The sequence below is a fragment of the Gymnodraco acuticeps genome, unplaced genomic scaffold (assembly GCF_902827175.1).
Source record: "Gymnodraco acuticeps unplaced genomic scaffold, fGymAcu1.1, whole genome shotgun sequence".
In the NCBI taxonomy this organism is placed as follows: Eukaryota; Metazoa; Chordata; class Actinopteri; order Perciformes; family Bathydraconidae; genus Gymnodraco; species Gymnodraco acuticeps.
In genome coordinates, this window is record NW_022991224.1 from 4,682 (window position 1) to 24,461 (window position 19,780).

The 19,780-nt window shown below is 41.9% G+C and overlaps 1 protein-coding gene across 1 annotated transcript in view; it reads left to right on the forward strand.

Annotated features, from left to right (window-relative positions):
* Window positions 1–2,666: 2,666 nt before the first annotated feature.
* The window catches only part of cngb1a (cyclic nucleotide gated channel subunit beta 1a), a gene marked incomplete at its 3' end in the record, with an annotated part of 46,593 nt that continues 29,479 nt past the window's right edge, over window positions 2,667–19,780 (forward strand). The window contains exons 1-16 of the mRNA XM_034239412.1: window positions 2,667–2,757; window positions 6,016–6,118; window positions 6,665–6,704; window positions 6,790–6,838; window positions 7,185–7,287; window positions 8,096–8,115; window positions 9,113–9,212; window positions 9,360–9,451; window positions 9,633–9,727; window positions 9,820–9,865; window positions 12,309–12,338; window positions 12,856–12,904; window positions 13,060–13,087; window positions 15,926–16,101; window positions 18,513–18,616; window positions 18,864–19,001. Of these exons, the coding sequence (XP_034095303.1) occupies window positions 6,017–6,118; window positions 6,665–6,704; window positions 6,790–6,838; window positions 7,185–7,287; window positions 8,096–8,115; window positions 9,113–9,212; window positions 9,360–9,451; window positions 9,633–9,727; window positions 9,820–9,865; window positions 12,309–12,338; window positions 12,856–12,904; window positions 13,060–13,087; window positions 15,926–16,101; window positions 18,513–18,616; window positions 18,864–19,001 (1,172 nt within the window). The remainder of the gene's footprint in view (window positions 2,758–6,015; window positions 6,119–6,664; window positions 6,705–6,789; window positions 6,839–7,184; window positions 7,288–8,095; window positions 8,116–9,112; window positions 9,213–9,359; window positions 9,452–9,632; window positions 9,728–9,819; window positions 9,866–12,308; window positions 12,339–12,855; window positions 12,905–13,059; window positions 13,088–15,925; window positions 16,102–18,512; window positions 18,617–18,863; window positions 19,002–19,780) is intronic.

Sequence of the window (19,780 nt, forward strand, 5' to 3'; positions counted from 1 at the left end):
TCCCCTGGTCTCCCAGCTGTGTGCGTCACTCTTTAGTGTCCCCTGGTCTCCAGCTGTGTGCCTCACTCTTTAGTGTCCCCTGGTCTCCAGCTGTGTGCGTCACTCTTTAGTGTCCCCTGGTCTCCCAGCTGTTGCCTCACTCTTAGTGTCCCCTGCTCTCCCAGCTGTGTGCGTCACTCTTTAGTGTCCCATGGTCTCCAGCTGTGTGTGTCACTCTTTAGTGTCCCCTGGTCTCCCAGCTGTGTGCGTCACTCTTTAGTGTCCCCTGGTCTCCCAGCTGTGTGCGCCACTCTTTAGTGTCCCCTGGTCTCCAGCTGGTGCGGTCACTATTTAGTGTCCCTGGTCTCCAGCTGTGTGTGTCACTCTTTAGTGTCCCCTGGTCTCCCAGCTGTGTGCGTCACTCTTTAGTGTCCCCTGGTCTCCCAGCTGTGTTCGTCACTCTTTAGTGTCCCCTGGTTTCCCAGCTGTGTGCGTCACTCTTTAGTGTCCCCTGGTCTCCAGCTGTGTGCCTCACTATTTAGTGTCCCCTGGTCTCCAGCTGTGTGTGTCACTCTTTAGTGTCCCCTGGTCTCCCAGCTGTGTGCGTCACTCTTTAGTGTCCCCTGGTCTCCCAGCTGTGTTCGTCACTCTTTAGTGTCCCCTGGTTTCCCAGCTATGTGTGTCACTCTTTAGTGTCCCCTGGTCTCCAGCTGTGTGAGTCACTATTTAGTGTCCCCTGGTCTCCCAGCTGTGTGCGTCACTCTTTAGTGTCCCCTGGTCTCAGCTGTGTGTGTCACTCTTTAGTGTCCCCTGGTCTCCCAGCTGTGTGCGTCACTCTTTAGTGTCCCCTGGTCTCAGCTGTGTGTGTCACTCTTTGTGTCCCCTGGTCTCCCAGCTGTTTGTGTCACTCTTTAGTGTCCCCTGGTCTCCAGCTGTGTGCGTCACTCTTTAGTGTCCCCTGGTCTCCAGCTGTGTTCGTCACTCTTTAGTGTCCCCTGGTCTCCAGCTGTGTTCGTCACTCTTTAGTGTCCCCCGTCTCCCAGCTGTGTGCGTCACTCTTTAGTGTCCCTGGTCTCCCAGCTGTGTTCGTCACTCTTTAGTGTCCCCTGGTCTCCAGCTGTGTTCGTCACTCTTTAGTGTCCCCTGGTCTCCAGCTGTGTGCGTCACTCTTTAGTGTCCCTGGTCTCCCAGCTGTGTGCGTCACTCTTTAGTGTCCCCTGGTCTCCAGCTGTGTTCGTCACTCTTTAGTGTCCCCTGGTCTCCAGCTGTGTGCGTCACTCTTTAGTGTCCCCTGGTCTCCGTTGTGTTTTGAGCTTCTTTGTGTTTGTATCCCTGCATCCTTTCTGAAGCTGCAGCGTGTCTCTCCTGATGGAAGAGATTGCACCAGTCGCCTCACAGCTGTCTTTTGTGGGTCTTTGAGCCGGTCAGGTTTCTGCGGCTGATCCTCGTTTCGCTGACGCTGATGAACCTCTTGAGCGGATCATCTGCTCGTTAACAGCTTTAACCTGCAGGCGCTGCAACATGAGCGCAAAAACAAATCTGAGTGTGACCCACAGCCAGGGTCGTGTAGCACAAAAGAAACAGTTAAAAACCATCATACACAAATTACATATAAAACAAGACATAATAGAGTTGAGTCAGCATTTCATCACTTCCTGCCCCGTGGTCTGGAGGTCAATGGTTTTCTGAATGTGTTTTTGGTTGTTATCCTGAATAAGGTTAACACGGTCTACAATGGATATAAAGCCCGAACAGATTACAGAAGAAAAAAGCACGACTATTGTCAGATTGTTCATGTTAAACAAACGATGTATGTCGGTTCAACGTCTCTGTCTGACTCCAGAGCACAGTCTGCTCTGATTGGTTAGCTGGCCGGCTCTGATGTTATTCTTCGACCGCTTAGAGATGTCCCGCCCCCCCAGCCTATCACGTACAATGTGTTTGAGCGCTAGCCAATAGGAGAGCTAATGTTACAGAGTGATGTCACTGTGTTCCAGAAGTAAACAAAGGAGGAATACATTTAGGATGAGCAGGAATCAATGATTCATTACATCAAGGCAACTTTTGTTTTTTTAAGATAACAACTTATTGTTTTATCTTCCACCTGAGGTATTTATTTCAGATCATGACGGATAATTCATTTGAGATCAGGTATAACAACAGGTATAAATGTCAGAGAGCTAAACTTCATTATTGTTATCGCCTTTGGGGTTCCACAATTAAAGTGAATGCATTTGAAAGATAAGATAAAATATACTTTATTGATCCCAATGTTAAAACAAGGCTTTGCACATTCTTTAAATAAAAAGAGTAGAAAATAAACAAATATAAACATCTCAAAAGAGAAAATAAAACATTATTTAAAAAGTTTATTACAAGTTGCAACTAAATTTGAAAGTAGGATATTATTGACATTAACTGGCAAGGAATGGCATAATAAATTAAACATAAATGTTAAATGTGGAAGTGAATAAAGTCCAGCAATCACCTTGATCCAAAAAATCAAGTATAAAAATGATAAAACTGTCCATCTTTAAAAGGCAGTAAAATATCTAAATGACTGTTTTCTGTCAATGTTCTCTCTTTTCTTAATGTTTTCTCTCACCATGTTGGACTGATGTGAGTGAGTTTGATTTGGGAGGGTAATCTGTGTGTCCCCATATTAACGTCCTCCTGTAATCCTGTTAGTTCCATAATCCTCCCACAGCGCTCAGATCCCTGCAGGACTTCACGGTTCTTCTTCTGTGGGACGCTGCCGGACCCTCGCTAACTTCTCAGGTAGGACAACCAGCACATAGACCCCACTAAACACCCCACTAAACACCCCACGACCTCCACAAAACACCCCCAAAATAATACCTCAACGGGCGGGGAAATACTTCAGAGCATGGTGGTTTAGTCGTGAGTCACTTTGTTAGATTATCTGAGTGTGCAGTTTATTTAGCCAGTAAACAACATTTGCTAACGAGCTAGCTAACATGCTAACAGACAAATACGGTTGGTTTGCAGTGCGCGTTACGTTTACTTCTTCACATGCACTTTTTTTCAATAAATTATACTTCTGATAAAAAAAATTCTGAAGAATACTTTTTTTTTTGCGATAAAATGTAAGAACTTCTGCTTTCTTACACTGGGATACTTCTCACTATTTTTACCAATGTATTCAGTTGTAAATAATATCATGGTTAGCCGAGCTCACATGCAATTGTCTAGCAGAGTCTGTATACACACACACACACACACACACACACACACACACACACACACACACACACACACACCCTTTTGTTCAGCACATTTTTCTTGTGATGAAAATGAACTGTGTTTGAATCCAATACATTAATAATTGCATCTAATGAAGTGCCTTACTTTTTACAAAATACTTTATTTTACAAGTAATTTTAAAGTTACATTTATGTTTGCTTGCCCACCATGTTATTGACTCACTGTTGTTGATTTTCTAGCACGTTATCTGGCTGTAAAAGTTAATTAAACTAGCCAACTTGTCTAATTTGACTAAGTGGATGATAATTACCCATCAAATGAGTTAACCGACTGTTTACCTGGCCAGTTGCATGAAGCATCTCTATTGTCTTAAGTGTGTATGTTTTCATAATGATATTAGCAATACTTTAAAATCAATGCACAATTATCCTTGATAATAAATGCAAGCATTGATAAAAAGCTACTGAACCTCAAGAAAACGTATGGCTAAGTTGTGGCAACAAATTGTAAAACCCCGTGAGGCAAATGTGTAATATGTGAAATTGGTCAATATAAATAAATCTGACTAAATTTGATTTGATTCAAAAATTGGCTGATCGACTGATCTCACTACCTGACTTAGAAACTAGCTGTTTTGGATAAAGAACAGAATGTTAATGGATAGATATCTAAATATATATTAAACTAGCTAACTAATAGCAACTAGCTTAATATCTAACAAGGTACTTGTAAAGCTAACTAACCGACTTACTGGTTGACTGAGCATCTAGCTGAACATCTAAAAATCAAACTAAAATAATAACTAACTGACTTACTTGTTGACAAATGAGCTATTTGGCTAAAGAGCTAACTGGAAAGCTAACTAACTGACTCACTGGTGGTTTTAGCAACTAGCTAAAAGACTAAAGAGCTAACTGGAAAGCTAACTAACTGACTCACTGGTGGTTTTAGCAACTAGCTAAAAGACTACAGAGCTAACTGGAAAGTGAAAGTGACACCTTTATACCCTTTTGCTCACCTACTGAATCAGTTTGATGTGTTTTGTGGCAACAAAACTATTTCCTTTACTCTGGAAAACTGGGAGATTGTTTTTGGGGGGGGAATGGGTTTTTCCCAAGCCGCTGAGATGTTCCTAAAACAGACAGTGTTGTACGATCTACAGATGTAATATAAGATTAAATATAATATACGGTAAAATGTACTTTATGAATCCCAATTTGGGAATTTAGTTGTATTGCATAATATCTGAGATTGGGATCCATAAATAAGACTTGATTTGATTAAAGATGTTGCCAAACGTAAACCTGGCTGATAACAATCGAAACTGCAAAACTGGTGGACATAAAACCTAGCTACATGGCTAAAGAGCTAACTGAAAGCGCAAGTGACTCCAGTTGAAATGTTTGTCAGCACAGTGACACAGCTCTGCTGCCGACCTCCTGAGGCGGATTAGGGTCACGGTCAGTCCGCGCTGATCAAGCTGACGCTCAGCCAGAACTGATCCAAACGCCGCTAAGCACCGAGCGACTCGAGTCAATAGAGAGAACGCTAATTAGGAACCTTTCCAAGAACTCTTTTATTGTTTTTAAAAGATACCAAAGTTCTACATTCATTATTGTTCTTCCATGTGGTGCGTGATAAGCATTGATGTGTTGTTGGACTGCTGTAGTCGTAATTAACATTAACACTTGTGTTTGGACATTTTCGTTAAATGAATATAAAAGGGGCAAAATGATCACAAACTAAACATTCAGGTATAGCAGATGTACATTTGAGTTTTGTGTGAGGACTGTCATGATTTGTTTTGTATCTCCAGTGGAGAGATTGATGTCAATTCTTATACATAAATAAGTATTTGTAAATGCATTAGAGTGGGTAACATCAAGTAGTATTTTCTAGTTTATTTTTGGGGTATAAATAGTTTTTATACTGTTTTAATAAGAGCAACAATGACATTAGTAAGAGAATGCAAATACAGATTAGACCAGGTTGTATGGTGCGAGTATGAGTTTTTAAACCCTTTTTTAATCCCTATTCCTTTATAGCCTAACGTTAGCTTTTTACTTCAGAAATCATAAAGAGGTGTTAATATGTGGAGATTATCGTTTGTTTGACACAGAGATTATTTTCTGCAATAATCCAAAATCAAATGGAGGAATCCCATTGGACCAGGGAGGTGCTGCCTTCAGGGTCCACCCCTTCACGGCCCGTCCACACAGCGGCGTGCGTTGAAGCTTCCAACGCTTCTGCCCATTCACTTTGAATGGGGTGACGTCACTTTTAGCCGAACTGCATTTTGGGAAGCGACGTGGAGCGTTGCTGGCGTTGCTGGCCTCGCTCGCTTCAAAAGTTGAGCAATGTTCAACTTTTGGCGCCTCGGCAGAAGCGTCAGCCAATGAAATCCCGTTTATGCTAATCTGCCAGTACAAGCGCTAGCCAATCAAACCGCGTGTAAGCTGGGAGAGACTACGCAGGTCATTTCCTCATATTCCAAAAAATGGAGGGAAAATTCATTATAGCGGTAGTGAATCACCCGGTGCTGTATGATCGGTCTCTGTTCATCTACCGGGATACAAACCGGAGGAGCGAGGCATGGAGGGAAAACTGTTGGGGTTTTTATCCAGTTTACTTCGTTTTAACATTGCTATTGCTTTGTATGTCGGGGGCGGGAGATTCATGTGATTGGTTGTTGGTCGCGTTAATCGCAAAAAATCCCCAAGCTTCAGACACGCCCACCGCCAAGCGTCAACGCACGCTGCTGTGTGGACGCTCCGTCACTCTTAACTATTCTGTGTGTGTTTGTTCTCGCAGGATGTTGAGCTGGGTGGCTAAAGTCGTTCCGCAGCCGCCGGAGCCTCCGCCAAAAAATGTTGAAGAGCAGAAACTGGGGAAACCAGTGACCACGCCCCCTGCGGTGACTCCTCCCCTTAGTTTAAGCCAAGCCCGTTTATGTTTTGATCACGATTTTACCATTTTCGTTTCATCTCTTATTTTCATCGTAAAAACATATTATATGAAGTTTATTCACACTACAGCCACTACCAGAGTTCCTTTTATATTCTATCATTCTGGGACCCAAATGTGGAAAATAATATTTTAAATTACACTCAAAATGTTTGAATCACACTTTAATGGTTACTTTACTGACTTTAGATATAGAAAAATACGTATACCTTATAGGTGATATACTGCACATATATTTTTTATATTCAAATATATATATAAGACTGCATGTATTTTATTTATGCCATTATGCCCGAGGAATACTTGTCAACATTTATTTTAATTGTATAATATTTATTTTAAAAGTTATATACATAGCTTATTCCACTTAAATGTTTTGTATGCAGCAAAGCAAATTACTTTTGAATAATACTTGGCAATAACCCTGATTCTGATTATGTGTTTCATTATGTAAACTTTATATGTTTAACATGAAATCATATTGTGTTTTTAACAGGAGAAGAAAGTGACATTTCTAGATGAGAGCAAACAGCAGGGTAAGACGGCACCGGGAACATCTCGTGGTTCAGTTTGGGGTTTTGTTCTTCTTGCTAAACAATAACAGTTGTGTTTTATCAACAGCTCAAAAAGATGGCAAACCCAAACAGGAAGTACAGGCGGCGGAGAGCGGGTGAGATGATCTGAGAAATACAATGATGTTTAATATAATTGTTACTTCATGAAAGATCTGCATTGCAATTCAGTTTATGGTCATTTTCCTGTTTGTGTCCCTTTTCATACATGAGGAGGTTTTGATAAACAGGATTATGAACAAAATACAGTTTTTAGAAATAATATTCACCTACAATGATATAAAAATGTTATCGTATTGTAGTTATAAATTGAAAATGACAATAACTCACATCAACTTAAATGAATCTCCAGTGTATTAAAGTAGCAAGTATACAGTTTATTTACTGTATTTTATTGATGTTATGTGCCCTTATTTAAATTACCTCTGGATGTTTTGCTCTCAGCCCGGAGCCTGTCGCTCAGTCCGGAGTGTTTACGTGGTTCAACGCCACTTTGCCGAAACCTGCACTCCCACCAAACCTGAGCCGGGCCAACTCCGTCGAGAAGGTGAGGACCAGATACTGACCCAGCACTAGATACTGACCCAGGACCAGATACTGACACAACACTAAATACTGACCCAGCACTAGATACTGACCCAGGACCAGATACTGACCCAGGACCAGATACTGACACAGCACTAAATACTGACCCAGCACTAAATACTGACCCAGCATTAGATACTGACCCAGGACCAGATACTGACCCAGCACTAGATACTGACCCAGGACCAGATACTGACACAACACTAAATACTGACCCAGCACTAGATACTGACCCAGGACCAGATACTGACCCAGGACCAGATACTGACACAACACTAAATACTGACCCAGCACTAGATACTGACCCAGGACCAGATACTGACACAGCACTAAATACTGACCCAGCACTAAATACTGACCCAGCACTAGATACTGACCCAGGACCAGATACTGACACAGCACTAAATACTGACCCAGCACTAGATACTGACCCAGGACCAGATACTGACCCAGGACCAGATACTGACACAGCACTAAATACTGACCCAGCACTAGAAACCGGGACCAGATGCTGACCCACGACAACATATCCACCCAGGACCAGATACATGCCTCGGTTTGCTTACATACCCAAGACTAGGTTCTTACCAAGGACCAGCTACTGACACAGAACCAGATATTAACCATGGGACCGGATACTGCACCAGAACCACATACTGCCCCAGCACAAGATACTTACCCGGATCGCTTACTTACTCAGGACCAGATCCCGCAACAGAGTCGTTCTGTAGGTCCCAATAATATTTGTTGTGTCTTTTCCTTCTTTCCAGGAGCAAAACACAACAACCAGGTACATATATATATATAATATATAAAGGATGTGGGGTTTCAGAGATTATACTCTTTTTATATGCAGCATAGTGTAAATAAAGGAGGACCAAGAACGGATCCCTGTGGTACTCCTTTACTAACTTTAAGAACACTTAGCTTGAGTTTTTCCAATGATAGTACCATGATTATGGTGAATGATTGCCCAAGGCTTTATTGATATTGTTAGGTCAACACAAAGCAGCTGTGCTATGACAGATTTTGTATTATGTTTATCAGAAATGTGGAGTTAATGGTTTCCAGATGTGTTGCAGTGATACAAGTGTTTTGATGTTTCCTCTGTGCTCCTTCCTCTCTGTAATAACAGTAAACCTGAAGACGAGTGAGTAACGACAGGAAACAGATAGTGTCAAATACTGAGCTGCTTAACAAACCCATTAGCCATAGGCTGCCATAGGCTGCCAAATACTGCGATGCTTTAAATACCCATCACCAGGCAAACTGTCAAATACTGAGCTGCTTAATATACCCTATAGGACAAACACTGCAAATTACTGCCATCAGTTTGCAAACTGCCAAATACTGAGCCGACTTGATACGTATTAGCAGAACACCGAGCTCCTTTTTAAACCCACCAATAGACAGACTGCCAAATACTGAGACGCTTTAGAAACTCATCAGCAGACGGACTAATAGTGAAATAGTGAGCTTGTCTAAATAACCCTCAACGTGCATACGGCTAAATAGTGAGCTTTTTTATAAACCCCTCAACGTGCATACTGCCAAATAGTGAGCTACGATAGATAATACTGAGCTGCTTTATATGCCCATTTGATGGCATATATGCCAAATATGCCAAATAGTGAGCTTCATTTCATGTCTCATTGCTGTTTACTACTGTATGTATCATATTGTTACGCTGATCATGTGATCTATATTATATTTGTCTCAGTTAGGATAGATTCTCATCTCCTGAAGAAGAAATAAGTCGTTGTGTTTCTGTTTTTATTTCCCCTCAGGAAAGGGATGATGGCCTGGATCTCTGAGGGTTTGGAGAAAGTCGTTCCTCAGCCCGACCTGAAGAAGGAAACCCCAGCAGAGCCTGAGCAGCACACTGAGGTATCAGCTGTTACTGCAGCAGAGGAGTGTGTGAATACACTCCTGTGATATCATACCAACCAGAAAGAGACTAAGAGAATATATTAAACTAGATTTGACTTATAATATTGATGTTGTGATATAATGTGAGTGTGTGTTTCTCCTCAGGTGTCGGTGGCAGCACCTGCAAAACCTGCAGAGCCTCAGATCAATGTGGAGGAGCGAGAGGAACACACTGACAACAGACTCCTCCCCCCCAGGTGAGTGTGTGCGTGTTTATATGTGTGTGTGTGTGTGTGTGTGTGTGTGTGTGTTTATATGTGTGTGTTTATATGTGTGTGTGTGTGTTTATATGTGTGTGTCTATATGTGTATGTGTGTGTGTTTATATGTGTGTGTTTATATGTGTGTGTGTGTGTTTATATGTGTATGTTCATTACAGGATGATAGACTGGATCAAACAAGGTTTAGAGAAAGTCGTCCCTCAGCCGAAGACAGACATCATGGAAAAGACTGAAGCTCCTGCTGTAGCAAAAGGTCCGCTTTTAATCATCATTACACATGAATACATCTCATACTAATGTTAAGAATAAATATATATAACCTGCGTGTACTGATTATTTAAACAGCACCAGAACCGGCTCCAGAAACAAAAGCAGCTCCTGAAATTGAGAAGTGAGTACATATTTGTATCTCGGACAAACAAATGTTATGTATTTGAAAAATTCAAAGAGGGGAGATACAATTGTAAAGTAAGAGGGTTATGCTTGTTTATTGTTGTTGTATTTTCACCAACAACACAAACAAGATTTCCAGGATTAGTTGTCATACCTTTTCTATAAATGTGCTAATAAAAGTATCCCAGAAATGTGTGAAACATTTCAATGAATATGGCCAATAAGTTTAAGGTAAATGTTAGAGCCATTTTCCTTTTGTTATTATTGTCTGAATGTTAGGCTTAATAATAATATAAATTAGATTAAACTGTAAATTATCGGGTATTTTTGTGAGTCACATTATGGTTCAAAATGTATTAATTTAAGGCTCACTTATTATTTGTTATATGTGCGTCAGTATCACGTGCATGGCTATGCCTATATATGGTAGGTTGATAGGACACAGCTGAGGGTGATGGGACGGGGAAACGGAAAAGTCTTTTACATTACATTGCATTTAGCTGACGCTTTTATCCAAAGCGACTTACAATAAGTGCGTTCGACCAACAAAATACAAACTTGAAGAAAACAGAATCATATAAGTACATCAGGTTTCATAGAGCAAAAACATTTCAAGTGCTACTCAACTGGCTTTAGATAAGCCAGTCCCTTTATTAGTATATAAGTGCTTTGTTAATAATTCTATCGCTCGAAGTGGAGTCGAAAGAGATGAGTTTTCAGTCTGGAAGAGTGTGTAAGCTTATCTGCCTGTCCTGATGTCAATGGGGAGCTCATTCCACCATCTTGGAGCCAGGACTAGCAAACCCACGTGTTTTCGCTGATGGGAACTTGGGTCCCCCTCGCAGCGAGGGTGCAGCGAGTCGTTTGGCTGATGCAGAGCGTAGTGCACGCGCTGGGGTGTACGGTTTAACCATGTCCTGGATGTACGAAGGGCCAGATCCATTCGCAGCATGGTACGCAAGTACCAGTGTCTTGAAGTGGATTCTAGCAGTTACCGGAAGCCAGTGGAGGGAGCGGAGGAGCGGAGTGGTGTGGGAGAATTTAGGAAGGTTGAAGACCAGACGAGCCGCTGCATTCTGGATGAGCTGCAGAGGTCGGATGGCACATGCAGGTAGACCAGCCAGGAGGGAGTTGCAGTAGTCTAGGCGTGAGATGACGAGAGCCTGGACCAGAACCTGCGTGGCTTTCTGGGTCAGCTGGGGACGTATCCTCCTGATGTTGTAAAGCGTGTATCTGCAGCAACGGGTTGTAGCAGCGATGTTTGCAGTGAAAGACAGGTTGTTATCTAGGGTCACACCCAGATTCCTTGCAGTCTGAGTCGGTGAAACAACACAGGTGCCGATGTTGATTGTTCAGGTCAAGAGTTGGACAATCTTTTCCCGGAAGGAAGAGCAGCTCAGTCTTGTCAAGGTTGAGCTTGAGGTGATGATCAGACATCGACTGAGAGATGTCAGCTAGACAAGCAGAGATGCGTGCGACGACCTGGGTCTCTGAGCGGGGAAAGGACAAAATTAATTGGGTGTCGTCAGCGTAGCAGTGGTAAGAAAAACCATGCGGGCTAATGACTGATCCGAGCGAGTTTGTGTACAGGGAGAAGAGGAGGGGACCAAGAACAGAGCCCTGAGGGACCCCTGTAGTTAATTGACAAGGGTCGGACTCAGACCCTCTCCAAGTCACCCTGTAGGTGCGGTCTTTGAGGTATGAGGTGATGAGGGAAAGTGCAGAGCCTGAAACTCCAAGTTCTTGGAGAGTGCGAAGGAGGATCTGATGATTCACCGTGTTGAATGCAGCAGACAGGTCCAACAGGATGATGACAGAGGAGAGGGAGGCTGCTTTGAGCGTGTTCTTTTTGTTCTGTTGGAGACTGAAACTTTTATTAAGTATGAAGCGAAGAAATGTGTCCTGCTGTTTATACGCCGTCTGGACCAATCAATAAAGCTCATCTAATTCAACCACGATCTCCACTTAATTGTTTGGAAACAAAGAGAGGCATGTCAAAAACCACAACCCCGATAGAGGTGGCTATTAAGACAAGGATTAAAACCCACCCCATTAAATAATACAACATTTTGATTACAAATATTTGAATGTCTGAAAAGTATCGCCTTGAATGTGTAAAACACTTCCTAAATATACCTGGAATGTTTAAAAAATAAACCTATAAAAGGACCAGCATCTGTGAAAATGCCTTTCAAATATACCCAAAAATATATGAAGAATGTAAGGAAATGGCATTAACTGTCTGTGAGATAAATTTACTAAATAAAGCAAAGAAAGTTTAAAGAAATTCCGAAAACTGTACGAAAATGTTAGGAAAATGTTTACACTTTGACATTTAGAGATGAAGGACAAAATACAGATGTGTCCCTTATTTGCTTATACTTGATAAAGGAACTATTTATTATTTAATCATTATTATTTTTCTCTTTTCTATTCGTTAGGTCTTCAAAGGAAGGAGAGATGCAGGCCAAGTAAGTGTTTAGTTTCCTTGAGTTCTTTCACAGGTAAACTCTGATATCTAATCGAAAACAAACCCTTTGAGCGTCTTTGAGCACTGGGAAAAGCTCTATATAAATAAAATATATGACGTATTATTTATCCAGACCATCCTCCATGAAAAACACCCCTTAGAAGAGTTCTGTGCATCTTATTACAACTTTAACAACTAAATGTCACCCTTTCATATGAGTTTCATAGGCTTTATTGACATTTGTTTTGCGCCTCTGGTTAGCATTCGTCGTTTTAAGTACTCTGTGCAATGACAATAAAGTTCAATCTAATCTAATCTAATTGAGTTGTTGTTAATAAAAAATGAAAGTCCCAGCTTCTCCAACAGTGCAACAAAATACAGGACGATATTTAAATCCTCAGGTAGAAACATAGCGTTTATAGCATCAGAGGTTCAGCATTTACCCTCATCACGAGCAGCCTCAGATAATCCTGTGTAAGAGTGTGTTCTGTCCTGACTCTGGTCTGTTGTGTTGACAGTATTATGGGATGGGTCGGCCGCATGCTTCCTCAGCCTGCTCTGAGGCTGGTGAGTCGCACACACATTCATCTGCTACGTTTAAATCAAAATGTGGTCATCAGATCATGAACTGGCCTCAATGGAGGATAATCAGACGTACACTATACAGACTGTTTAAATGCATAAAGCACTTACACTTAATGTCCCCATGTGTTCTCCTGCAGGACGCCGGCTGTGACCAGGTGCAGAACAGTAAGTACATCCTTTCCACAGCTTACATTATGTAATACTAATGTTAGAGTCTGCTGAGAACCTTCCTCTAATCAAATATTCTAATACCTCTTAGTTTTTAATAAACACAACCTATGTACAGGTCCTGGGCAGAAAGCTGTTCACAGCTGATGCTGAAAAGCAGCTGTGAATTTGGACAGAAATACCGTGTTCAGATAAAACCTTTGCAAATATGTTGTCAGTCAAACTTTGGCTGACCCTGAAGGATTTCAGTCCTGATTTATTTAGCCAGCTTTATTTAATGATAAAATACAGAACAAACACTACGCATTTCCTGTGACGACTTCACAATACAAGTCATTCAAATGCTTTTAATGTGAAGCTTTAGCAGGACATACTTTACTGTACTTTAATCCATTGTTTTATGTAGGTAGTAGTACTGCAAGTTCATAAATATTGCAATACTTTCATCATGTAAAACCTTTGAGATTGACGCTTTAAAAAAACGTTGTTTCTGCTGACCGTTGATACAGCCACAGTTTGCAACAGCACGTTCATTGGTTGGTTGATTGATTGATGAGTTGATTGGTTAATTGATGGGTTTGTTGGTTAATTTATCTTTTGATGGTTTTTTTATCAGCTGTGCATTAGCCTGGCTGCTGCGGTGCTGAGCGGACTTTAACTCGGCTGCTCTTCTCCTTCTGTTTCAGGAGGATAAGGCGGCAAGAGCCCCTTAAAATAAAAGGAGAAGGGAGTCGCTCACACTGACAGCAGCTCACTTTAACTGGAGGACAGACAGACGTTTATAAAACACTGACTCCATAAATCAGGCCTGTAGCGTCTCCACAAAGCTGCAGCAATTTCAATTTCTGCACGACTTTGATTCAGAATTGACTTGATATTGCTGAACAAAAGATCCGGACAGTGAAGCATGAAATGTACTTTAATTAGATTTCTTCCGATTTCTCTCTGGTGTTGCCAATGATGAGCCTGCAGCGTTAATCTGCATGCTGCGGTAGAGCTGCCACAGCACAGACTTTATACCCGGAACTCAATAAGCTTTTAGAAACTGAAATGTTGACTTCTTATAGTTCAGGACAACTTCGGTTTTTTTTAAGCTTTTGCAGCTAAATAAATGCAAACTTTGAAAAATGTTAAAGCATTTTGCTCTTTGTTTATGAAAATAAAGAAATGTAGAAGAACGTAACGCTTTGTTGAGTGTTTTTTTGTTCATTGGTACAACAGAACATACAGGGAGTGTTACATTATCATTCAACCAATCAACCAACCAATCAATCAATTAACCAATCAACCAACCAATCAACCAATAAATAAATCAACCAATCAATCAATCAACCAATCAACGAACCAATCAACCAATCAATCAATCAACCGATCAACCAATCAACCAACCAATCAACCAATCAATCAATCAACCAATCAACCAATCAACCAATCAACGAACCAATCAACCAACCAATCAACCAATCAATCAATCAACCAATCAACAAACCAACCAATCAACCAACCAATCAACCAATCAATCAATCAACCGATCAACCAATCAACCAACCAATCAATCAACCAATCAATCAACCAATCAACCAATAAATCAACCAACCAATCAGTCAACCAATCAATCAACCAATCAATCAACCAATAAATCAGTCAACCAATCAACCAATCAATCAATCAACCAACCAATCAATCAACCAACCAATAAATCAGTCAACCAATCAATCAATCAACCAACCAATCAATCAACCAACCAATCAATCAATCAACCAATAAATCAGTCAACCAATCAATCAACCAACCAATCAATCAATCAATCAACCAATCAACCAATCAATCAACCAATCAATCAACCAATCAATCAACCAATCAACCAATCAACCAATAAATCAGTCAACCAATCAACCAATCAATCAATCAACCAACCAATCAACCAATCAATAAATCAACCAACCAATCAGTCAACCAATCAATCAACCAATCAACCAACCAATCAACCAACCAATAAATCAATCAACCAATCAATCAACCAATCAACCAACCAATCAATAAATCAACCAACCAATCAGTCAACCAATCAACCAATCAACCAACCAATCAACCAACCAATAAATCAACCAACCAATCAGTCAACCAATCAATCAACCAATCAACCAACCAATCAATCAACCAATCAACCAATCAACCAATAAATCAACCAACCAATCAGTCAACCAATCAATCAACCAATCAACCAACCAATCAATCAACCAATCAACCAATAAATCAACCAACCAATCAACCAACCAATCAATCAACCAATCAACCAATCAATCAACCAATCAACCAATCAATCAACCAATCAATCAACCAACCAATCAATCAACCAATCAATCAATCAACCAACCAATCAACCAACCAATCAACCAATCAATCAACCAACCAATCAATCAACCAACCAATCAACCAATCAACCAATCAATCAACCAACCAACCAATCAACCAACCAATCAACCCTTCTACCAAACATCTGTTGTCCCATCATGTCCAGACATGTGCAGTTTTACCGGCGTGTTTTATAAACGGTGGTTGTATTGCAGATGCATTAGATGTTATCCTGTGTTTGTATTTTGAATTCCTCAAAGTGGCAAGCACACAAAGTTATTTAATTTATATATATTTATGACAGGGACAGTGCACATTGACATTTCTGTAAATGCGCCAGAGTTAGCCAACAGGCTATCTGTAGTCCCTGGACAGATGTTGAAAGTCATCCTAAAAACAAATATTCACTTCAAATAACAGGTAAATACAATCAGTACAAAATGAAACACACACATGTTTCCCCTGCCGTGTGGCGTACAGTCAGCATCGCGCAGAAGGAGAGCGATCTGGTGCTGGAGGACATGGAGGAGGACGTGGAGGAGGACGTGGAAGAGGACGTGGAGGAGGACGTGGAAGAGGACGTGGAGGAGGACGTGGAGGAGGACGTGGAAGAGGAAAAGGACGAGAACATCGACGACAAGCAGAATGAGAAGAAGGTGAGAGAGGAGTCACAGAACAATGACAACCACTTATCTTGATGCAATCATCTTTGATATCTCAGTTATTATTTCACATGCCTTACTCTACACCGGGGATTATTACTCAGTTCTGGTTTTGCATGATTATTGCGAGGGTTAGGGTAATGTTGTGAATCGAGTGGCCTGTGTTCGTCGTCCATAATACCATAACCCACCACCACCATGGGCCACTCGATTCACAACATTACCCTAACCCAGTGGTTCTCAAAGTGTGGGGCGCGCCCCCCCTGGGGGGCGCAGAGGCATGCCAGGGGGGGCGCGAGAGACCAGGAGAAAAAATGGTTATATAAAAATTATTGATTCGAAAATAATATGATACAGTACAGTACTATTACGTCTGGGTCTCTGTGTGTGTGGAATGAGCCATTTTGTGTGCGCGAGAGAGAGAGAGAGCGCACCGGTACCGGAGATCGTTGTTCTTAGCTTCTGGAGCTAACAAGCTACGCTAACGGATATAAGGAGTTTTTTCAACAACAAAGTGGAGGAGAGTCCTCTCCTGTCAGACTGAGAGACTCAGTGAGCTAAAGGACTCTCTCATTGTTATCTCAGTGGGTCTCAAACGTTTTGGTCACCATTAATGTAAACAATTATTTCCGAGGCACACATTTATATGATCATTATAGTTATAAAAAAATAAGAGAATAAATGAAAAACAGGTATGAAATACTATATGACATTAAAAAAAGAATAAAGTTTAAAAGGGTGATTTGTAAAATATCCATAAAGAAAAAGTAAATCTGTTTACAGTTCCGTTTCATCTGGGTGTTGAGAGAGGTATCCATAGAGCTCTTCATTTTGCTCTCAATGTGTCCACACACCACCTATAAAAATAGCACGTTACCCCTGCTTACACCTATATGCCGTGAGCTGATTATCGAGCCTTCGTTGTAACAGTTGCGGGAACACTGTGTATGTGCGTGTGGAGAGTGTTGCAGTAGAAAATTCCACTGTAGCGACCGGTACATTAATGGGAAACCCTAAATGTTTGAGCACCCTCTATGAAACGTCAAGCTACCCCACAGCACCCCCAAAAAAAGTCTCTGGCGCCGCCACTGAGCCTGACTATGTGTGTTGGGGGGGCCCGACTTTTTTTTTTTCTCCAAAGGGGGGGCCTGACAGAAAAAGTTTGAGAACCACTGCCCTAACACTACCCCTAACCCTACCCCTCACACCAGATACTGACTGGTTTTCGGACCCCCCCCAGACCCCCCCAATAAAGCAAAACTGCACGTTTCAGAGTGGCCTTTTATTGTGGCCAGCCTAAGGCTCACCTGTGCAATAATCATGCTGTCTAATCAGCATCTTGATATGCCACACCTGTGAGGTGGGATGGATTATCTCGGCAAAGGAGAAGTGCTCACTATCACAGATTGTTTCAGATTTGTGAACAATATTTGAGAGAAATGGTTATTTTGTGTATATAGAAAATGTTTTAGATCTTTGAGTTCATCTCATGAAAAATGGGAGCAAAAACAAAAGGGGTGTAGAGTTATTTTTGTTCAGTGTATATAGTTAAAGTTAAAGTTAAATAATACAAAAACAATCACACATTAAAAGCCAGATTGAAGAGGTGAGTTGTTGTGAGTGTTTTGAAGGTGGTGAGGTCAGTGCAGTCTCTGATGGGTTGTGGGAGTGAGTTCCTGAGGGAGGGGGCAGCGACGGAGAAGGCTCTGTCCCCCCAGGTCCGGTGATTGGTGCGGGTGGGGATGGATAGGAGGTTGGCTTCTGATGAGCGAAGGCAGCGGGAAGGGGTGTGGTGGTGCAGCAGGTCTGTGAGGCAGCGGGTAGTAGACATGCGTGTTAAATTGTTAACTAGAGTCAACTTGGAAGTGTACCATCGTAGTACATAAGTAGTTCATGTGTTCCCTAATAGGACGAGTACTATGTCCTTTTGTAGGGTCTGCACCATGGCTCTTTAGAGGGTACGAGACCAGAGCAGGTACAATAGAGCTTCAGTTACAAAGGTACAAGGAAAGGTAGAAAACAGTGTAGGTACCTTGGTTTATCACAGAACACTGTTGGAAGGGTACTGAGGGAGTTCCAGGGTAGTTAAAATGTCCCTCTAAAGGGTACCATGGTACTCACTTGGTGGATATAGCATTTTGGCTTGGGAAACCATGCTCCTAATACTCCTCAAAGTTCTACCAGGATAATTAAAATGGTAATACCAGAAAATCATTTGGCTGAGAGGAATAGATTTAGATCTGTAGATGTATACGTTTCCCTGACACAAAAACATCGGCAAAGGCTAAATTGTTACTCTAAACATCTGTATTGACATCTGAGACATCAGTGCATACCTACAGTAACGGATATTTTAAGAAAGGTGCTAAAATAGTACTCTTGAAAATGTTATATCCTGTGGATAGTTGGAATGCAGAAACGCAGAGACCCAGGTGGATCAATCCCCTCCAGTGATGGACAGCGCCAAGGAGGAGGCTGAAGAGGAGGGTCAGGACAACATGGAGGAAAGGTTAGTGACGACTTCCTCTGGGTAAATGACTCCCTTCCTTCTGTCCAACAAGTGCACTAAGAATGAAATGTCTAATGATTGTTGCTTTGAAAAGTGTGTTCGAAGGAAGACATCTCAGCGACTGAAGGCCGTTCTTATTGTCGGATGTCATTAATGGTGCAGCTTTCTGGGACACTTGCATGGTTTCTTTCCAAAGTGTAACTCCCTTGAATGTTGTTGAGCATCCGAGCTCTTCGCTGTGTTACAGGCTTCAGCAGCACCAGCTGGAGGAGGCTCGCGTCGCAGAGGAGATCGCCAGGACGGCAGCGGAGGAGGCCGTCCGGCAGCTGGAGGCGGAGCAGTCGGCTAAACTCGTTGTAGAGACAGTGCCAGTGTGCAACGAGCCGTAAGTCACAAAACGGCACATTTATACACACGCTGTCGGGTTGAAACCCTGTATCTCAAACACACACGCTTTTCTAGAACTGACAAAGAACACCCTTATTATGAGTCTGCATCTCAAGCAAGTATCTCAACACATAGGCTGATTCGTTTTCTGTTTTAGGAGAGGCTTTATCTGAAACAAATTCACTTTGAGACGAATAACACTTGCACATACACTCGATCAGGGGTCGGCAACAGGCGGACCGCGGTCCGGATCCGGACCCGGACTCAGACGCCGACCTATACGGACCCGGACCTATAATCAATACATTAATAGGGGATTTCAATTTTGACGGGGCGATTCTATTTTAACCGCCGCCGACAGGGGGCGAAAGAGACGGGTGAGCGATACAGGGAGAGAAACACAGAAGAAGAGATGAGAGAGAGATACAGGGAGAGAAACACAGAAGAAGAGATGAGAGAGAGATACAGGAAGAGAAACACAGAAGAAGAGATGAGAGAGAGATACAGGGAGAGAAACACAGAAGAAGAGATGAGAGAGAGATACAGGGAGAGAAACACAGAAGAAGAGATGAGAGAGAGATACAGGGAGAGAAACACAGAAGAAGAGATGAGAGAGAGATACAGGGAGAGAAACACAGAAGAAGAGACGAGAGAGAGATACAGGGAGAGAAACACAGAAGAAGAGATGAGAGAGAGATACAGGGAGAGAAACACAGAAGAAGAGATGAGAGAGAGATACAGGGAGAGAAACACAGAAGAAGAGATGAGAGAGAGATA